Source organism: Podarcis erhardii (genome assembly GCF_964252035.2).
Source record: "Podarcis erhardii genome assembly, chromosome: 6".
Lineage (NCBI taxonomy): Eukaryota > Metazoa > Chordata > Lepidosauria > Squamata > Lacertidae > Podarcis > Podarcis erhardii.
In genome coordinates, this window is record NC_138510.1 from 51,938,131 (window position 1) to 51,954,461 (window position 16,331).

General features: G+C 40.2%; 1 protein-coding gene across 8 annotated transcripts in view; it reads left to right on the plus strand.

Moving 5' to 3' along the window:
- The window catches only part of RNF220 (ring finger protein 220), a 325,409-nt gene that overhangs the window by 13,235 nt on the left and 295,843 nt on the right, over window positions 1-16,331 (plus strand). For all 8 annotated transcript variants that reach the window (XM_081865514.1, XM_081865518.1, XM_081865517.1 and 5 more), the window contains one exon: window positions 330-1,071. In XM_081865514.1, coding sequence (XP_081721640.1) covers window positions 447-1,071 — 625 coding nt within the window. In that variant the 5' untranslated portion in view covers window positions 330-446. Of the gene's footprint in view, window positions 1-329; window positions 1,072-16,331 lie in introns of those variants that run through there.

The window sequence follows — 16,331 nt, forward strand, 5'->3', positions numbered from 1 at the left end:
AAGGTGAGGTCAGAGCAAGTTGCACTACCTGCATGAACCACAGAGTAGTGTTGGTGTGTGGAAAAATTGCCCCATTTTATCTACTTTTAGTGGGGATCTTCTCTTGACTTCAAAGTTTGGTGCTAAAGCTGGTAGCAGGAGAAAGACTTGTGCTGACACACCCTTAGTTAGAGACCCTTCTAGTTATTTGTGAACTTTCCTGAAAGAGAACACATGGAGGTTTGGTTCTTTGCTCATACAATTTTCTTGTTGCATTCATGATAGGTAACTGTCCAGGACTGAATGGCAATTAACCATTTCCTCCCCTTTCCCCTTCTTTTTCTCCACAGCTTTGGAACAGTGATGAAGCCTCAGTGAGACCCCCCAGCTCTACACCCAGACGTTGCTTTGTTTTCCATCCAGGGAAGACCGTTTTCCTTGCGGCCCTGTCAAGGAAAGAGACTCCGATGGACTTACACCGGGCAGCCTTCAAGATGGAAAACTCCTCCTACCTTCCCAATCCTCTGGCATCTCCAGCCCTGATGGTTCTCGCTTCTACCGCTGAAGCAAGCCGCGATGCTTCCATCCCTTGCCAGCAGCCAAGGCCCTTTGGTGTTCCAGTATCGGTGGACAAGGATGTGCACATCCCATTCACTAATGGCTCCTATACTTTTGCCTCCATGTATCACCGACAAGGTGGTGTGCCAGGAGCATTCACCAACCGTGATTTTCCACCTTCCTTGCTGCATCTGCACCCCCAGTTTGCTCCCCCCAATCTGGACTGCACCCCAATCAGCATGCTGAACCACAGTGGCGTTGGGGCCTTCCGTCCCTTTGCCTCCACTGAGGACAGGGAGAGTTACCAGTCAGCTTTTACACCTGCCAAGCGTCTGAAGAACTGCCATGACACTGACTCTCCCCACCTTCGCTTCTCAGACGCTGATGGCAAGGAGTATGAGTTTGGAGCCCAGCTCCCATCTGGCTCCCCCGGCTCCCTCAAAGTCGATGACACGGGGAAAAAGATATTCGCTGTCTCTGGCCTCATTTCGGACCGGGAGACCTCATCCAGTCCCGAGGACCGAAATGATAGATGTAAGTACCTCAACTTTGCTTAGCTGGGGCAGAAAAATGTTCAACAGCTACGTTTTGCAATGCTAGGAGGTGTCATAATACTTGTGCTCCTGTTTTTTTCTTTAAACTTATGATAATGGGTTACAGAGGGAGGGGGATTGAAGGGAATCTACGCAAGGAAGCTGTTATTCTCATACTAGATCGGGATGCTGAGTCACAGAAAAATGACCAACATTCCAGAAATGGGAGGGAATCTCTATGTTGTGAATGCATTGGAGGTTGTCTCCCTGTAGTTACGGAGGAACATTTGTTCCAGACCACTTGCCTATTCCATGATTGTTGCCCTACTGTCTTGTTGAACTCCCTTCCCTTCCTCCCGCCCCAACCCTTTCCCTCACATATTTGTCTCCGGTTGTAATCAGTGCACCATTATTTGCTCCCCTGATCAGTGTAAAGGCATTATTATTGGATGTTTAGCGTAAGCTAACTTAAGCCCTTTCATCAAAGCAGAGAAAGAAAGAGAGCTGGTGATGCTCTAGGCAAGGAGATCACCCTGCCCCAATAACTCTTAAATGGGCAGAGATGTTTCCTGCAGTTCCTTCTTCAAATTCAGAAGTGATATTATTTTTTGCAGGCTGGGAGCCAAGCTGAAGCCAGCCTGTATAGTATTTGTTTGGGGAGCAATGCCTGTTGCAGCATTCCTCTCCCACAGCTCACCCCCTTGGTCATTAAGTGCCATGAACTCCCCACCTAAGAAGTGGAAGATAAGGCAGTATTTGGCTTTTGATGGTCCGCTCCAAATTCAAATGCACAGCTTAGATGTTGAGCTGAGATTCCCCCCCCCTTTTGTTCGTTCTTGTGGGACCTTGTCCCCTCCCGCTTATTTTCCTCCCGCTTATTTTCCATGGAAGAACCAGCAATTTATTTATTTTTTAAAAAAACTTCTACGTAGCTTCCCAGTTACCCCTTGGATACCATTTTTCTTCTGCTCCTTTATGATGCCGAGGAGAGTAATAGAGACGTTGTTGCGCTCTCTCCCCTGTCGGTGCTGCTTCCTCGGGCTGTCTCCTTGAATTAGGCACTGTGTTAACTTCCCAGTGCTACGAGGCATCTGCCGAAAGCCTGCGTACCTTGTCAATAAAAGTCACCATAAAATCAACCTGCCTTGTAAATCCATCGCTCTTTGGTTTTGAAATATGCCATGAATGTGTCTTTTATGTCAACGTTTGTAAGTGTGGAATGATTCCCTCTTGAAGACAGAAGCTACATGTTGCACTACAGACGTGTACGCTCTCTTTTGCCCTAGAGCGGCTTAAGCTGTGTAAGAAGAACTACTTGCATGTGCTTTTTGGTCTTTGATACCTGTGTGCAACAGTTAAATGTGTGCGTGAGAGAGAGAGAGAGAGTGAAGTAGGGAAAATATTAATAAAAGGAGGAAAGAAGAGATGTATCATGTTCCCAATTATATGTTTAAACTCCATACGAATATAAAACTCACTCAGATCATGCACACTGGAAGATAAAAATAGTGTAAAAAGCTGGCTTGCCAATTCAATATGTCTAGAGCATATTGAAGATTGCATGTTGCTAACTCCTGTCAAAAACTAGTATAAAATACCTTATATTAATAATTTGACAATATTTAGAAAGAGGATATGACGGTGGGCACATCTGTGTTTACATGTACTCACACACATTGTCTGTCTTCCTCTGTTCAGAAAGGACGTATCTTCCTTTCACTGACTTTGTTGTTAGGAGTACTGATGAATTCCCAGATAGTAAATAGATGAACCTCATTAAAATATGCCATCTAACGGGGGCTGGGTTGGGGAGGGTTTAAGGAGGAAGTTTTAGAAACACACATTGAAAGTTGGAATAAAATCTGTGCAGATGGTTTGAAAGGTGTCAAGATACAGAACGTTTTTCTTCCTTGATTATCCGTTTGTTGCCATAAAAAACATATAAATTATTTTGAATTTATAAAGCTCTTGTGGGAACAAAACAAAAAACGACTTTTTACCCAATAGGCTAGGTAAAGTGCATATTAATGGAGACTGACCAGGTTCAGCTCTAGTCCCGAATATTGCCTCTCATCTAGTTAAAACTTTATTTTAACAGGCAAGGGTTTTAGAGGCATTTTATTGAAACTTCGTGCATGCGTGTGAGCGAGAGAGCATTGTTGCAGCTACTTACGACCTTCAGATACCATTGGCATGTTTAGATATTATTTCATAGGATATATATTTGTGGACATTTCAGTATTTTGGAGAAGAGTGGGGTGTATGTTCCATGTATGAAAGGTTCTTTGTTGATAGCTGATAGAATGTGTCTGAGGGCTGAAATAGCTTTCTAGTGACACCACAGCTCGGAACAAAATTAGAGATATTTGCATGTATGTAAATGTGTCCTTATGGGCTTTTATAAATACCTGGTCATTGGCCCCTAAAAAGCTGTCTCCGTTTTCTTGCGCAAACAGTATATACAAACCTTTCCTGTGAAACAAGGATTCTTTTCACCACCACCCTAACATACATTGCAGATAAATGGTTGTATAGACAGGCTGGTCGGCAAAAGTGTATTGATGGAGGTAGTAAAAGCCATCAGATCAGCAAACCCTTTATGCCTCCAATAGACACCCTACAGAATTGCCGGACTGTACTGTTTATTTGTATTCTCCCAAATAGTGCAATGGAAGCATACCACATGACGGGTGAATAACTTTAATTGCAACACATAACATTCCTTGTGCCGCCACCAACAGACTAAATTCCATTTTTTGTTTGTGTCTTGTAATTTCAAAGTTGGATTTCTCACTAACTGGTTCTTTGATTTTAAGAAGGGGAATGCTACACAGTGGGTTTGTAGGGTGTGGTTTTTTTGTTTGTTTGATAAAAAAAACACCTAAAGACAAAGCTGTCCAAGGTGTTCTACAATATAAATAACAGGGCTTGATGAAGGAAATGTGTGGCTTTGTAGAGATATAAATGTGGGAATCTCATTGTATTAATTAGATACTAAGTGATACTTCACGTATTTATATTCCCATGAGGCTACATTCTTATCTCTGTTAATTAGTGTTGTAAATTTGGATTGATTCTCATACCCTCTTGAAAGTCGTTTAGGATTTACTTTGGTATAATAGAGTTTTGGGTTCTGGCTCCAGAATATGTTCTGAGGTTTACGGGGTTGAACTTCAGATTTCAGTTTGGATTCAGCACTTTACGAGTGCACAATTGTACCCCAAGTCAATGGCAGAAGTTAACGAGTGCATCATATGCCTTTAACATATTTTTGCTAATTATTACTTTGCAATCCGCTTCCTAGAGAGAGGTCCGTGGTACCTTAGCAAATACACTTCTTTCCTCTGGATCCCTAGGGTTCCAGAAAAGTTGGAGTCTCCAGGAGCTGGGCATGATCCTAGGAGGGTTTGTTAAGGCAAATGTTTTGTCCAGGTAGCTCTGTTTAGATGTTCATTGAGCATGCTAATGACATTTATGGAACACTGCTTACACTGCATTTGTGTTGCACAGGCATCTACATGGGGTTCTTCAGACAAACGTGTCCTCATTAGTGTGGAAGTTTCCAGCTGGAGTGGATATAAACGTATCCCTGTGTGACAGATATCTATAACTCTCCTTTTAAAAACCCTCTTTATTCTTTGGCTTCTAAAATAAATTGTCCTGACTGCTCCCCACAGACTAGTTGCCGCAGTGTTTCCTCTCAGCAGGGGGAACTGGCAGAAAGGTCCGCAGCAGCACCTGGATCATGCAGAACAATTTTTTTTTCTGCTGAGCAAAACCACTTGGTTGTTGCAGTTCCCTTCCCTCTGTTCATTTTGGGGAACTCCAGAATGCATTGTCTCCTGTATTCCTAGAGTTACTTGCAATCTCTGCCCTTAAGTTTGAGTCTACAAATGATGCTTATTTCTGTTTGAGTCACTTTTATTCTTTATTACAGCTATTTCAAAGTTTAGCCTGTTGCAGAAGAATATTTCTGGACCTTGCTTTCCACATAATATGGAACATAGTTCTTTTTCTCTCTTTCGTTTGAAGAATCATATTTCCAGAGCCTCTTCTTGGCTCTTTGGTTCTTTCTAGCAATTTAGTACCAAGTGCCCCTGGAATGAAGCATGTAAACGAATGGCCAATCTAGGAGAGCAGGACAGGGAATAAGGCACCATCGACTTCTTCATACTTCATTATTTTCTCACAATTTTGCGTCACAGTAGGGAGTGAACTTCTTGTTTGGGCGGCTTTTGAAAATCACTTCAGTAACTTGTAGCTTTGAAACTAATGAATGGAAACATCTGAGAGCAAATCAAAGCACTGTTCTGTTTAAATGCCAAACAGGAATTAATAATAATATATCAATTCCTGGTTTTTCTTTTCTTTTAGCATATTATGCAATGAACTCAAGTTTTGCTTTAGCTGTGGCTCCTTCAGCAGAGCACGTGTTGTCCAGCTGTTTGCATACTAGGGCCTATACTAAGGAAGGGATATGCATTCTAATTATTCCATGTGCAATTTGTAGACATGATGTTTGATTGGGTTTTTTAATTTGTTTTTTTACTGCTGTATACTGCTATATCTTCAAGCCTTTCCTGTGAAATGTTTTAACTACATTAAATTAGGAGCTAGAAGGAAAACCATGTTGTGAATAGCTATTTGGGATTAGGATTACTTTCAAACATAGTGAAAACAGCTATGTTTCTAAAAAGTTTTGTGTGTGCATGTTTGTATGAGGGAGGATACTACAGGTGAGTTTTAAATGAGTGAAAACTGGATTGTGAATACAGAAAAGATCGTCCTGACAGGTCAGCTTTTGATGTCAGTTATGCCAATTAAAACTCATGGATTTCAGTAGCATCATTCCCAATTTGTACTGGATTTCAGATTGTTCCAGATATGTACTGGTTTGTCATACCTCAGAGTTCAGTGGAGCCCACAGCCAACCTCTTTCCTACACCTTTATTTCTGCATTTTGGCTTCAACTTTCCCTTTCTCCCCCTGAGCAAACTGTTGCCGTGACTCCTTGTCATTGTCCGTCTCTTTTAGTTGTATTGTTGGAATAAAGAAATGTTTGGGCCGTTAAAGTGGCGGAGAGCTGCGTGTGAGCTGCTCCAGTTCTGCCGGCTGCAGGACCATCTGGCCCTGGCTCGCATCCGCTGGTCTCCAGCTTCTCTTTCTCTTTATGTTAGCTAGGGCTATCTTGCACACTTGGAATGCCTAATCACCATGGTGAGAGGATGGGCCTTGCTGCCTGCCCCTTCCCGTCAATTGTCATGCAGAACCGATCGGGACAAGCGTTTTCTTTGCGGCAGTCGCTTGCCTGTCTTTGCCTGGCTCTTGGCAGAAGGACGGCTTTTAATTGATCATTTGTGGGGGAGGGCTGGGGTTGTTTGAGCCTCTCAAATGTTTCCCCACACAGTCTCTACCACCCGGCCAGATTTCTCATTTGTTGGGAAATGTTAGTGATTTAGCTTTTCCTTCGTCTTCCTTTTGGACTCCTGCTTGTTGCTGTTTTATGGGGAACTCTGAGGGCTTGTAACTGTGACTCCAAGGAGCACTGAGCAAGATATAAATGTTGTGTTTATCTATCCACAACTGGGAAAGCGGCACATATGGGCACTAAATGTTTATTGTCCTTCTTTCCACTGTGTGTTCATGTTTGTATTTGCATGAACGCTTATGGATTTATTATCTATGGGCAGGGTGAACTCTTAATCTATTTTGCTTCATGAACAAATCCAACCCTTTTCACCAATCCTAAAAACATGCCCCCAAATCTGGTGGTTGAATCCTGTAGAGATTTGATTAAATGCTGAACTTGACAGAGTTTTCTGTTAGAAGAAGATTTTAAAAATATATATATACAGTATATAGAAAGAAAAATTCTTTTTGGATTACGGAGCACTGGAAGTGAGGGATAACCTGTGCTGATTTTTGAGGCTTGTGCTTTTTTTGTGTAATCTTTAATGCCACAGTTTCTTTTAAGTATAGAAGAAGAACTGATGACCTCGAGCGCTGGTCAGCCAAGTCAGCCCTGCAGTTAGGCAGAGTGGGCGACTTGCCTCAGACAGCAGTTTTTTGAGTACAGTGCAGCAAACTTCTCAATTGATGGTGAGGAGAGGGAACTATTTTGATTTTTTGCCTCAGGTAGCAAATTGTATTGGGGTGATGGGATGGTTTTATTTATTTTTAAAATATTATTTCAAACTGCAGATTTTGTCGTAGGCTATGATTGTGCCATTTGCCCCTGAAATTTAAGAGCATTCAAACAGGTATTTATACCAATAAACAAATATTTGGCTGCAGTACAGAATATATCTCTTCAGCTATATGTTTGAATCTACACTTAGCTACTGCTATTAAAATAAAACGAGCAAGTGAATGACATGGAAGCCATTCATCTTGGAACCCTTTTCCTGCTTTGTAATGTACTAATATTTTTATTTAGTAGCATGTACATTTTGCAGCACAGTCCTATTCAGAAGTAAGCCCCATTGGCTCCAATGGGCCTTACTCCCAAATTAAGAGGATTGCAGCCTCTGTCACCTTAAGCAAACATCCATGGTAATTACAAGGATTTCTCTCGATTCATTTATCCCTAAAGACTATTGGTAAATGTAATACTATAAAATCTGTGTAAAAGTTAGTTAGAATAAATAAAACAGAGATCCTTTTGAGAAGATCAGTTAACAATGCAGTAAATGCACACTTGTTACTTAATCGTTGCAGGATGGCTAGGTACCTTTCCTCAAGGAAGCATTTCTGTTGCGGGGATATCACATTTCGCCAGCATTTAAATGCAGTTTTGTCACAGGGAAAGCATCCTGCTCTTCTCATGTAGTGTATCTACGGCAATGGTGAATTTTATGTGAAATGGGATTGCGGGATTGCTTGATATTTATTGGACAGAGCTGATGACATTCTTAGTGGTGAGTGTCGCAGTTTCCAGACCCATTTGAAAACATAAACAAAGAACAGCAGAACTATACATGCATCATCTCTTAAGTGAACACAAAATATAATGTTACTGGTAGAAATGTAGTTGCTGTATCATTATGGATTCACATTATAAAAAATCTGAAAAGACTCGGATAGCTAGCAGAGCACTATTCTATCCATAAATCAGGGGCTGTTTGCATACTGTATTATGGTTGCCGCATAGATACCACTTTGAAATGCTCTGCATAGTGAACTATTTGTGTGCAGTGGCTTGTCAGGTGGGTTTGGTGAATTTTAGTACCACGGGCATCTGAGGTCTGCTCATAGTGAGCCATGGATAGTCCACTCTTTGGTAATAGCTGCCATTCAGTAATAAGAAAACAATAATGATACGGTTTCTTAAGATAGCAACCCCTTTCTATATTCTATTAACAAAATGGAATGTAAAATGTGAACATTGCCTTGGGTGCCTCATGGCAGGGTATAATTTATAAATATTAGGAATAACAAATAAATAACAGATGTATGCAGAAGACTTAAGTGAAATAGTTGTCTCCCGATGGCTGGCTATCCCTGCTCTGCACACATAGTGCAAGGAAGTGTGAGACAATAAAGAGATGAAGCAACATTTTATTTAGGAAGACTGCTAATGCCACAATCCTGTGCACACCTACTTGGGAGTAAGAGCTACATTGGTATATATGTACAGGATCATGCTGTAAGGTTTTTTGAGACAAAAGGTGTAAATCTATTATTTTTCTATTAATGTTCCTGTGGAAAGCAGGTGTGTTTTTTTTAACCTCAAATTTCGCAATCTTTTGTCTACTGCCATGTTTGTACGTATCATAGCGAATGAACTTTGCCCTCGCCATATTATTCAGAAGAGAAAAGTCACTTGAAGGTTTTACAACTGGATTTTTTGTTGTTGAAAACCCTGGTGACATCATTTCTACAGTGTGAAATTACATCATTACAGTTGTGTACTTACTGTGAAAGAAAAGTGTGTGTCAGATGGATCTGCCCTGGATGTTAAGTTTAACTAATCACTGTAACACATGTAATTCACAGAGATTTCAGTCGATGAACATCTTACTCTGGCGTATTCCTATAGACTGCAATAGAACTTCATTGAGAATATGCTGGTGTAAGTAGTTTGTGGATTGTTATAATTACATATTTCAAGTTAACAGCAAGTTCGGTTCTCCTCCTCCTTCTGAATACTGAAGTATTTACCTTGCTAATGCTGTGGGCTAGTGTTGATAGCTGCTGCTTCATGAGCTGAATACTTTACTCAACAAGAGTTTAATGATGTTAATTTGGCATCTTTATCAGATCTTTTAAAATGAAGAAACAGTTTGCAGCCTCCGCGCCTCAAGCCTTGTAGTCACTGAAATGTTTCTGTGGCAGGATCTGGCTACATTTTGAATTTTGACAAATGCTGATGGCTTGTGTGGAATGCAAACAGTGATTTAGATAACATTTGCTTTTATACTGGACCTGCAGCAGTGCCTATAACCTGAAGCTGGGGAAAGGCCCAGGGCATTTGGGACATGATGTGACAAGGACTAAGCATGCTTCTGCAAGAGGTGTGCATATATGTGATAACGATGTACACATTGACCCATATGAGGCACATTAAAATATTTAGAATGCTAATGTTTTTAGAAATGCCCTTCGCACCATTTTCTACTGCAGTAGAAGATCCCACCCTCAGAAGACCTCTGATGTGATGTTTATTCATGGCAAAAAAGCCAAGTGGCAGCTGTTGATGCACTGTGTTAACAAGCATGACAATTTGCAGGAAAAATGCATGCATACCAGATAATTTGCATTAAATAGTTACATTTCTAGGCACCCAATCTTTTGAATTAAAAATGGGTGGTATTCAAGTAGGTTTTACTCAGAGTAGACCCACTGAAACTAATGTGGCTAAATGTGGAATGCCCTCCCATCAGATGCCAAGGAAATAAACAACTATCTGACTTTTAGAAGACCTCTGAAGGCAGCCCTGTTTAGGGAAGTTTTGAATGACTGATGTTTTAATGTATTTTTAATATTTTGTTGGAAGCCACCAAGAGTGGCTGGGGAAACCCAGCCAGATAGGCAGGGTATAAATAAATCATTATTATTAATTTTATTAAATTAGGTCAATTAATTTCAAAAGGTCTCCTGAATAAAAGTTAGTTGAATAATAGCTGGTGGATTTCAACATCGCAGGTAATAGGAACTATATTTGCAAATCTGTTTTTAAAAGCCAAGACAAAAACCTGTTGTCCATGCCATTTTGAATGTGTTGTTAAAGGTTTTCTGCTGGGCATTATGTAATGGTCTTTTATAGTTTAGGCTGCTCCCATTTACTAACCTGCCAGTGGCCTTTTCCTGCTCCCTTTTATAGGAGCTGATAAGAGTCTAGAACCAAATAAAGCAGACGTGCTTGTGGCCTCTGATGAGCTTTAATTCCTCAAAGTAAGGAGATGCAGAGGCCATGTTCCTGATGATTGATAGTTTGTGAGGATGGTAAGGACTGGATAATTTATTTGATATTGTGCTGCATCCTCTCCTTTCTTCTGTCACAGAAGCACACAGCTGGTTACTGAGATGGGACACTTCCATCTATGGGGCAGGAAGAAGCATTGGCAGTAGTGATGTTGTGTATAGGTGAACTATTTGCCTATCTTTTTACTGCTGTTTCCTCCTGTTACTGCTGGGCAGGAAGACAACCTGTAGCTGTGTGCTTGAGATGGAAGCTACACAACCTCTTCTTGTCTCAAGGCTTTGAGGTGCTTCATTTTCCAGTAGGAGATGACTGGCAATGCAGCAAATGGCAGGAGCAGAGTAGCCAGCCAGGAACTGTAGCATATACTACTCGATATTCTAGAACCACACATTTTTAATGCATGTTTGTCTTTCCCCTTATTCTCATTCCATTTGACTATAGAGATATAGAAGTACTAGATTTTATTGGTGCCAAAGTCAGGTTGTGCACAACCCAGTATGTCAGATGACCAGATGAGGTAACAACCCTTCCATTTGCAAGGGGAAATGACAAGTAACAACTGGTTGGTTAAAACTTATATCTCATCTACATCAGATTTGGTCATTGCCTGTTAGAGAAGATAAACATTTATGAATGATAAATATGATTTCTGTTTTTTATTGCTTCAGTATCTTCATTTGTTAGCACCTTTTCCCTTCATTTAAATACATTCCATTTTCAGTCTGAAATTTGTGAAAATGCTATTTTCTCTTGCCTCACCTGAGCCCCTATGCAGCTCTGTGGAATGGTCATTTCCTTCTTATTTATGCTTCGTAAGTTGCATAGAAGGATCAAGACTAGTATTGTTTTGACCGCTTTTGCTCTCTTTGGCTTTGTCCAGGCTTTCCAGGATAGTGTAGGGTATCCTCTCAAGTTTTCATTTCTGTTTTGAAAGATAAAGCTGAAGGCCCCTTTTTTGTTTACCAGTCACTGTACAAAGCAGATGCTGACAGTGATAATAATGTTTACTTGCATTTGTTATAACTAGGACTGGAAATACTTTGCATACATCAGTCTTTTATAAAACTTCCATCCTGCACGGAGCTGGTTTTATTTTCTATTTTTAAAAATATTTCAATGTGCTGATATCAAACTTTCTAGGTACCCAGGCAACAGGTTCCTGAGATTTGTCCAGCCCTGCTCACAACTCAAAGGAAGCAGCAAAAACAGGCAGACTGTGGTATTTCTTTATACTTTACATGATTTCTGCAGATTTAATGGCTGTTGGATGATTTCATGGCTTAACATGAAGTTCCCTGGACATAGCACTGAACTAGATGGTCCACTGATCTGCTCCCATTTATACAGAAGAAAGAAAGCAGTTGTGTTTTGCCTCGTTGCAGAAATTGTCTGATTAAGTACAGTACAGAATGTGGAAACTCAAAAGCACTTTGCTTTCTAAGAAACTAGCCAATTAGGCTATAGCTAAAATTGATTCCTGTTTGGAAAGAGTAGATTAATTTATCAAATGGTAGGGTCATTTCAAGTTTGGGGTTGGAAGTGAAAGACGTTACTATGGTTTTACAAGTTTGATGATCCACAAAGGCTGTAGTAGTTATGGAGTTTTGAAGGCAGGGGAAAAAAACTGAAACAAAGGAAGCAGACGCAAGAGACATTTTTGCTGGGGTAATGCTGGAAGCTGTGAGGAATCCACTGCATTCCTGGAGGCAAAGCGAAGAATCCAGTTTCCTTCCTATACCATAAAATCTCTTTTTCGCCTTTAAAAGAAAACCTTGAAACAACAAGACTGGCTGCCTTAGCTTCCTTCCTGACACACCCAACCATGTGATGCTTCTGTATATTCTTGCTTTAATCATGGCTGACTGATTAACAGACCAAATTGAACCTGATCAAAAGGTGAAATAGGCAGTTAACCCTTCTGTCTAATTTAAGTGGGTTACTTTCTGCTTTGCTTGCCTTTAGCCCTTCATTCCCTAACATGTAGCACAACCCATGCCTCTGTTCGGAAGAAATTCCTGTTTATACTTCTGCTATGACCCTCTGCACCTGAGAGTCAGTAAGAAGTGGCTTGTATAGATTTGGTTTGTGCTCTTTGTTTGGGTTCAGTTTTTCTTTTTCTTCTTAATACTCTAACCAGCAAAGGATTTTAATACTATCTCCTTCTCTTCTTTGTACATGATACATTTTAGGTCCCGATAAAAAAGCAACAGCCCCTTGCATAGAAACCTGTTGTCGTGGTGCTCAATTTTCTCTGCAACAGCAACATAAGAATTCTCTCTTCCAGCTCTTTCAGCCAAACAACATATCTCCTCAAACCAAGGATTATTACATGGGATGAATGCAGTTGTTCTCAACACGCAAACATAAACACCTATTTAATAGAAACAGTCATAGAGTTGGAAAGGATCCTAAGGATCATCTAGTCCAGCCCCCTACAATGCAGGCGTATGCAGCTGTTCCTTAATGGGGAATCAAACCTTTGATCTTGGGTTTCTCAAGCTGCATCTTTGTGGTTCCATACACTTGTTTATATGTGGATAGATATGTTTTGCTGGGTGGGATGGTGAGTGGTGAATATGTGTGACTGGATAGATGAATTGAAGTGGTGTGTGTATTTGTGTGTGAAAGAGAGGGGAGTGTGTGAGAGTTGACTTTGGCCCTGCCCACCATTGGCATTCTCCCAAAAGTTTACTCTCAAGGAAATGCAGCCATTGGTGGGGGGGAAATGTTCCCCAGTCCTGATCTAGTGCTTCACTTCAATTCTATCTCCTTTTCTCTCTATCTGGCCAAAGCAGACATGATGTAGAAGATCCACCATGGGATTGCCATGGGATTTTTGGTGTGAGTTAATTTTAAAGCAGCCATAGTGTTGATCACAGTAGTAGTGTTTGGTAGGAGGAGATGTTTAGCCTTTTCCCTCCATGTAGTTTTTCTGATCTAAACTCCCTCCACTTGTCCCTTACTACCACCAGTATAGGGGAAAAATATAGGTACAGTATATGCACCTTTATAATAGGTTATGTAAATTAGGGAAATGGTATGGAGAAAAAAGGTTTTTTAAAACAACAAAAAACCTTTGCTGCTATCACACCTCCAATAAATATCAGGATACTGACACACACACTTTAAAATAAACAAAAATCTTGGGAGATCTACTTGTAGATCTCCTGTGACACATCTATTCTGGCCCTAAGCTAGCTTTGCTAGCTGTGATACTTCATCTTTTCTTGGTGAAAAATTATAAAACTTTGATCCTTCATGAAATTTGGGAAATATGCAAGTTTGGGTATCTTACAATAATTGGCAAGGCCTTTCCCCCAACAGTGTCAATTATGCAATATCTCCTCCTGTTAAAAGAAATTATTTCCTCCTTTCTTTTTTTGTATTGTGCAGGTCATAATTTCATAGATCAGAGTTGGGAATTACTCTTTCATTCTTAAAAATTACCTTTGTGGACCACATGATGGAGCAGGAAACCCTTCTGGTCATGACCCAGAACAGCACTATACAGGTGCACATTTATTGTTTTTGTGGATTGAAACCTGGTGGTGTTTATCATTACATTTTTAGTATTCATCATTACTGACTACCTTTAACTTTAGCTATCCAAACAGTAACAAAGTTCCCTTATTTTTTTGAGTGGTGTCCAGTGATGCCTCACCTGTATCATGAGAACTTGAATGATGACAGCAAGAGTCAGGGCTGAAGAATTTAGGAACAAGGAAGCAGCCTTATACTGTACTAGATAAAATTGTCCATCTACCCCAATAGTCTCTTCTGGCTGGCAGCATCTTTCAGGCAGGAGTCTTTCACATTCCCTGTTTCCCTGATCTTATAGATGTGGCTGTTGAAACTGTTTCTGCTGTGAATTCTCCAAAGCTCTCTGGGGGTCTAAAGCCTCTTCTAAGTTCACAGCAGCTGGCAAAATATTTATTTTTGGGTACGTACAAATATCCTAATTTGAGGCAGTGTAGGATGTTCAGAGCGAGGTGGAAATGTTTTCACTTAACTGTTTGATGTTGCAAGATATTTCATTCTCCATCATGCCAGCGTGTGGGTGTCTAACATTCTGGGCTTGTACAATTTTCTTACTGTGATCAACCCTGTAGTTTGACAATGATTTTTCCAACAGGTAAGTCACAAGAGGCTTAGCAGTTTCTTTCTCTTCAGGAGGGACACTATTGCTTTGTGATTTTCCTGGAGTCTGTGAAATGTGTCTACAATGTCCAATGGTGAGTGGAGCATTCAGAAGGATGTATGATTAAAAAAAAATCCATGGAAGCAGGGACTTTGATAAATCTGCAAGCAAGTTTTCTAAGATTCAAACTTCTCTTCTGTCATGATAAATAATCTCAAAGGCACAAAACATGTTTCCAGATAGCACTGGTTGTCTGTCTGAAGAGGGGTATATAGATAAGATTTAGCAGAGCACAGATTATTGTACTTAACACCTACTTTCAATAAAATATTGGGTAACTTTCTTTCTCTTCTAAGTGAATGTCTGTGTGTCTGTTTTTTTCCTGATCTCTATGTGCAAATTATATATAGTTTGCCACTAAATATTGTAAAACATTTTCCTGGTTCTGAAATGCATATTTTAAAATGATAAAAAGGCAACTGGGAGGTGGTGGGATAGAATCTCAAGCACCTAATAGGCTTATCACTAACACATAGGTGGGCTTTGCTAACTGCTTTCTGACCCTTATTCAGCTTACTCTTGCAGCCATCAAAGAAAGGAGACTCTATAATTTCCTTGTGTTACTTTTTTATCCCTTACCTGTTACAGGAAATGTTTCCTAATATCTTATCTACTTGATCTAAATTCCCCATCACCACCGGTAGAGTTTTGGAATCACCTGTTGGTATTGGCCTGTAGCCTAGGAACCACACATTTGTAGCTATTTTTCTTTATTTTCTTCTAGGTTTGTATCTTGCCTTATCGCTGAGGTCTCAAGCTGGCAAACAAAAACAAATATTAAAAACAACCAGGAGAAATAACAATAAAAACAGATGCCATCAAAAGGACAAAAGGACACTTGAGATTGTGCTGGGCACCTAAAAGAGTATAATGCCAGCAGTTGATGAACACAATATGAGAAAAAGGTTGAAATTTTGAGTCCCATCCCAGAAAAGACCCTGTCTCATTTCTGGTAGCTGTGGACTGAACTTCATGTGGCAGAAGCACTTGGACGGACAGGCTTATATAGGAGAAGATAGTCCTTCAGCTACTCAGATTCTAGGCTGATCAAGGCTTTAAATGCCCAAACCATCATGTTGAATAGTACTTGGAAGCAGACTAGTAGACACTAGCATAGTACTTTACTTTACTTTACTTTACTTCACTTCACTTCACTTCACTTCACTTCACTTCACTTCACTTCACTTAGCATAGGTAGTGTCCTTCATCTGTTAGGATCACAGTTTGGTATACAAAATTCATTTTAAAATGACAACGAACCTAATCTTAAAAATAAACCAATGACTGCAACCAAATGGTTAAAACAACAATCCAGTGACTATATTTCTGCAGCAAACCGAACATTTCAGTTTCAGCTAGTATCATCAAACAGCTCAACTCAATATCCTTCCATGTTCATCCCAGCCTAGATGCAAAGGTAAGTTTCAAGGCAATGATGGAGCCTCACAAACAAAATATGCCATACGTGCCTCCAGGGAGTTGCATGTTCATAGTGAATGTTGCCAGTTAACAATTTGGCCTTCACATTTTGATCCTGGTGTAATTTCTGTACTGTCTTCAAAGTCAGCTCCATGTGCAATTTATTACAGTAATCTATCCTGGATATAACTAGGCCATGGATTACTGTATCTAGATATTT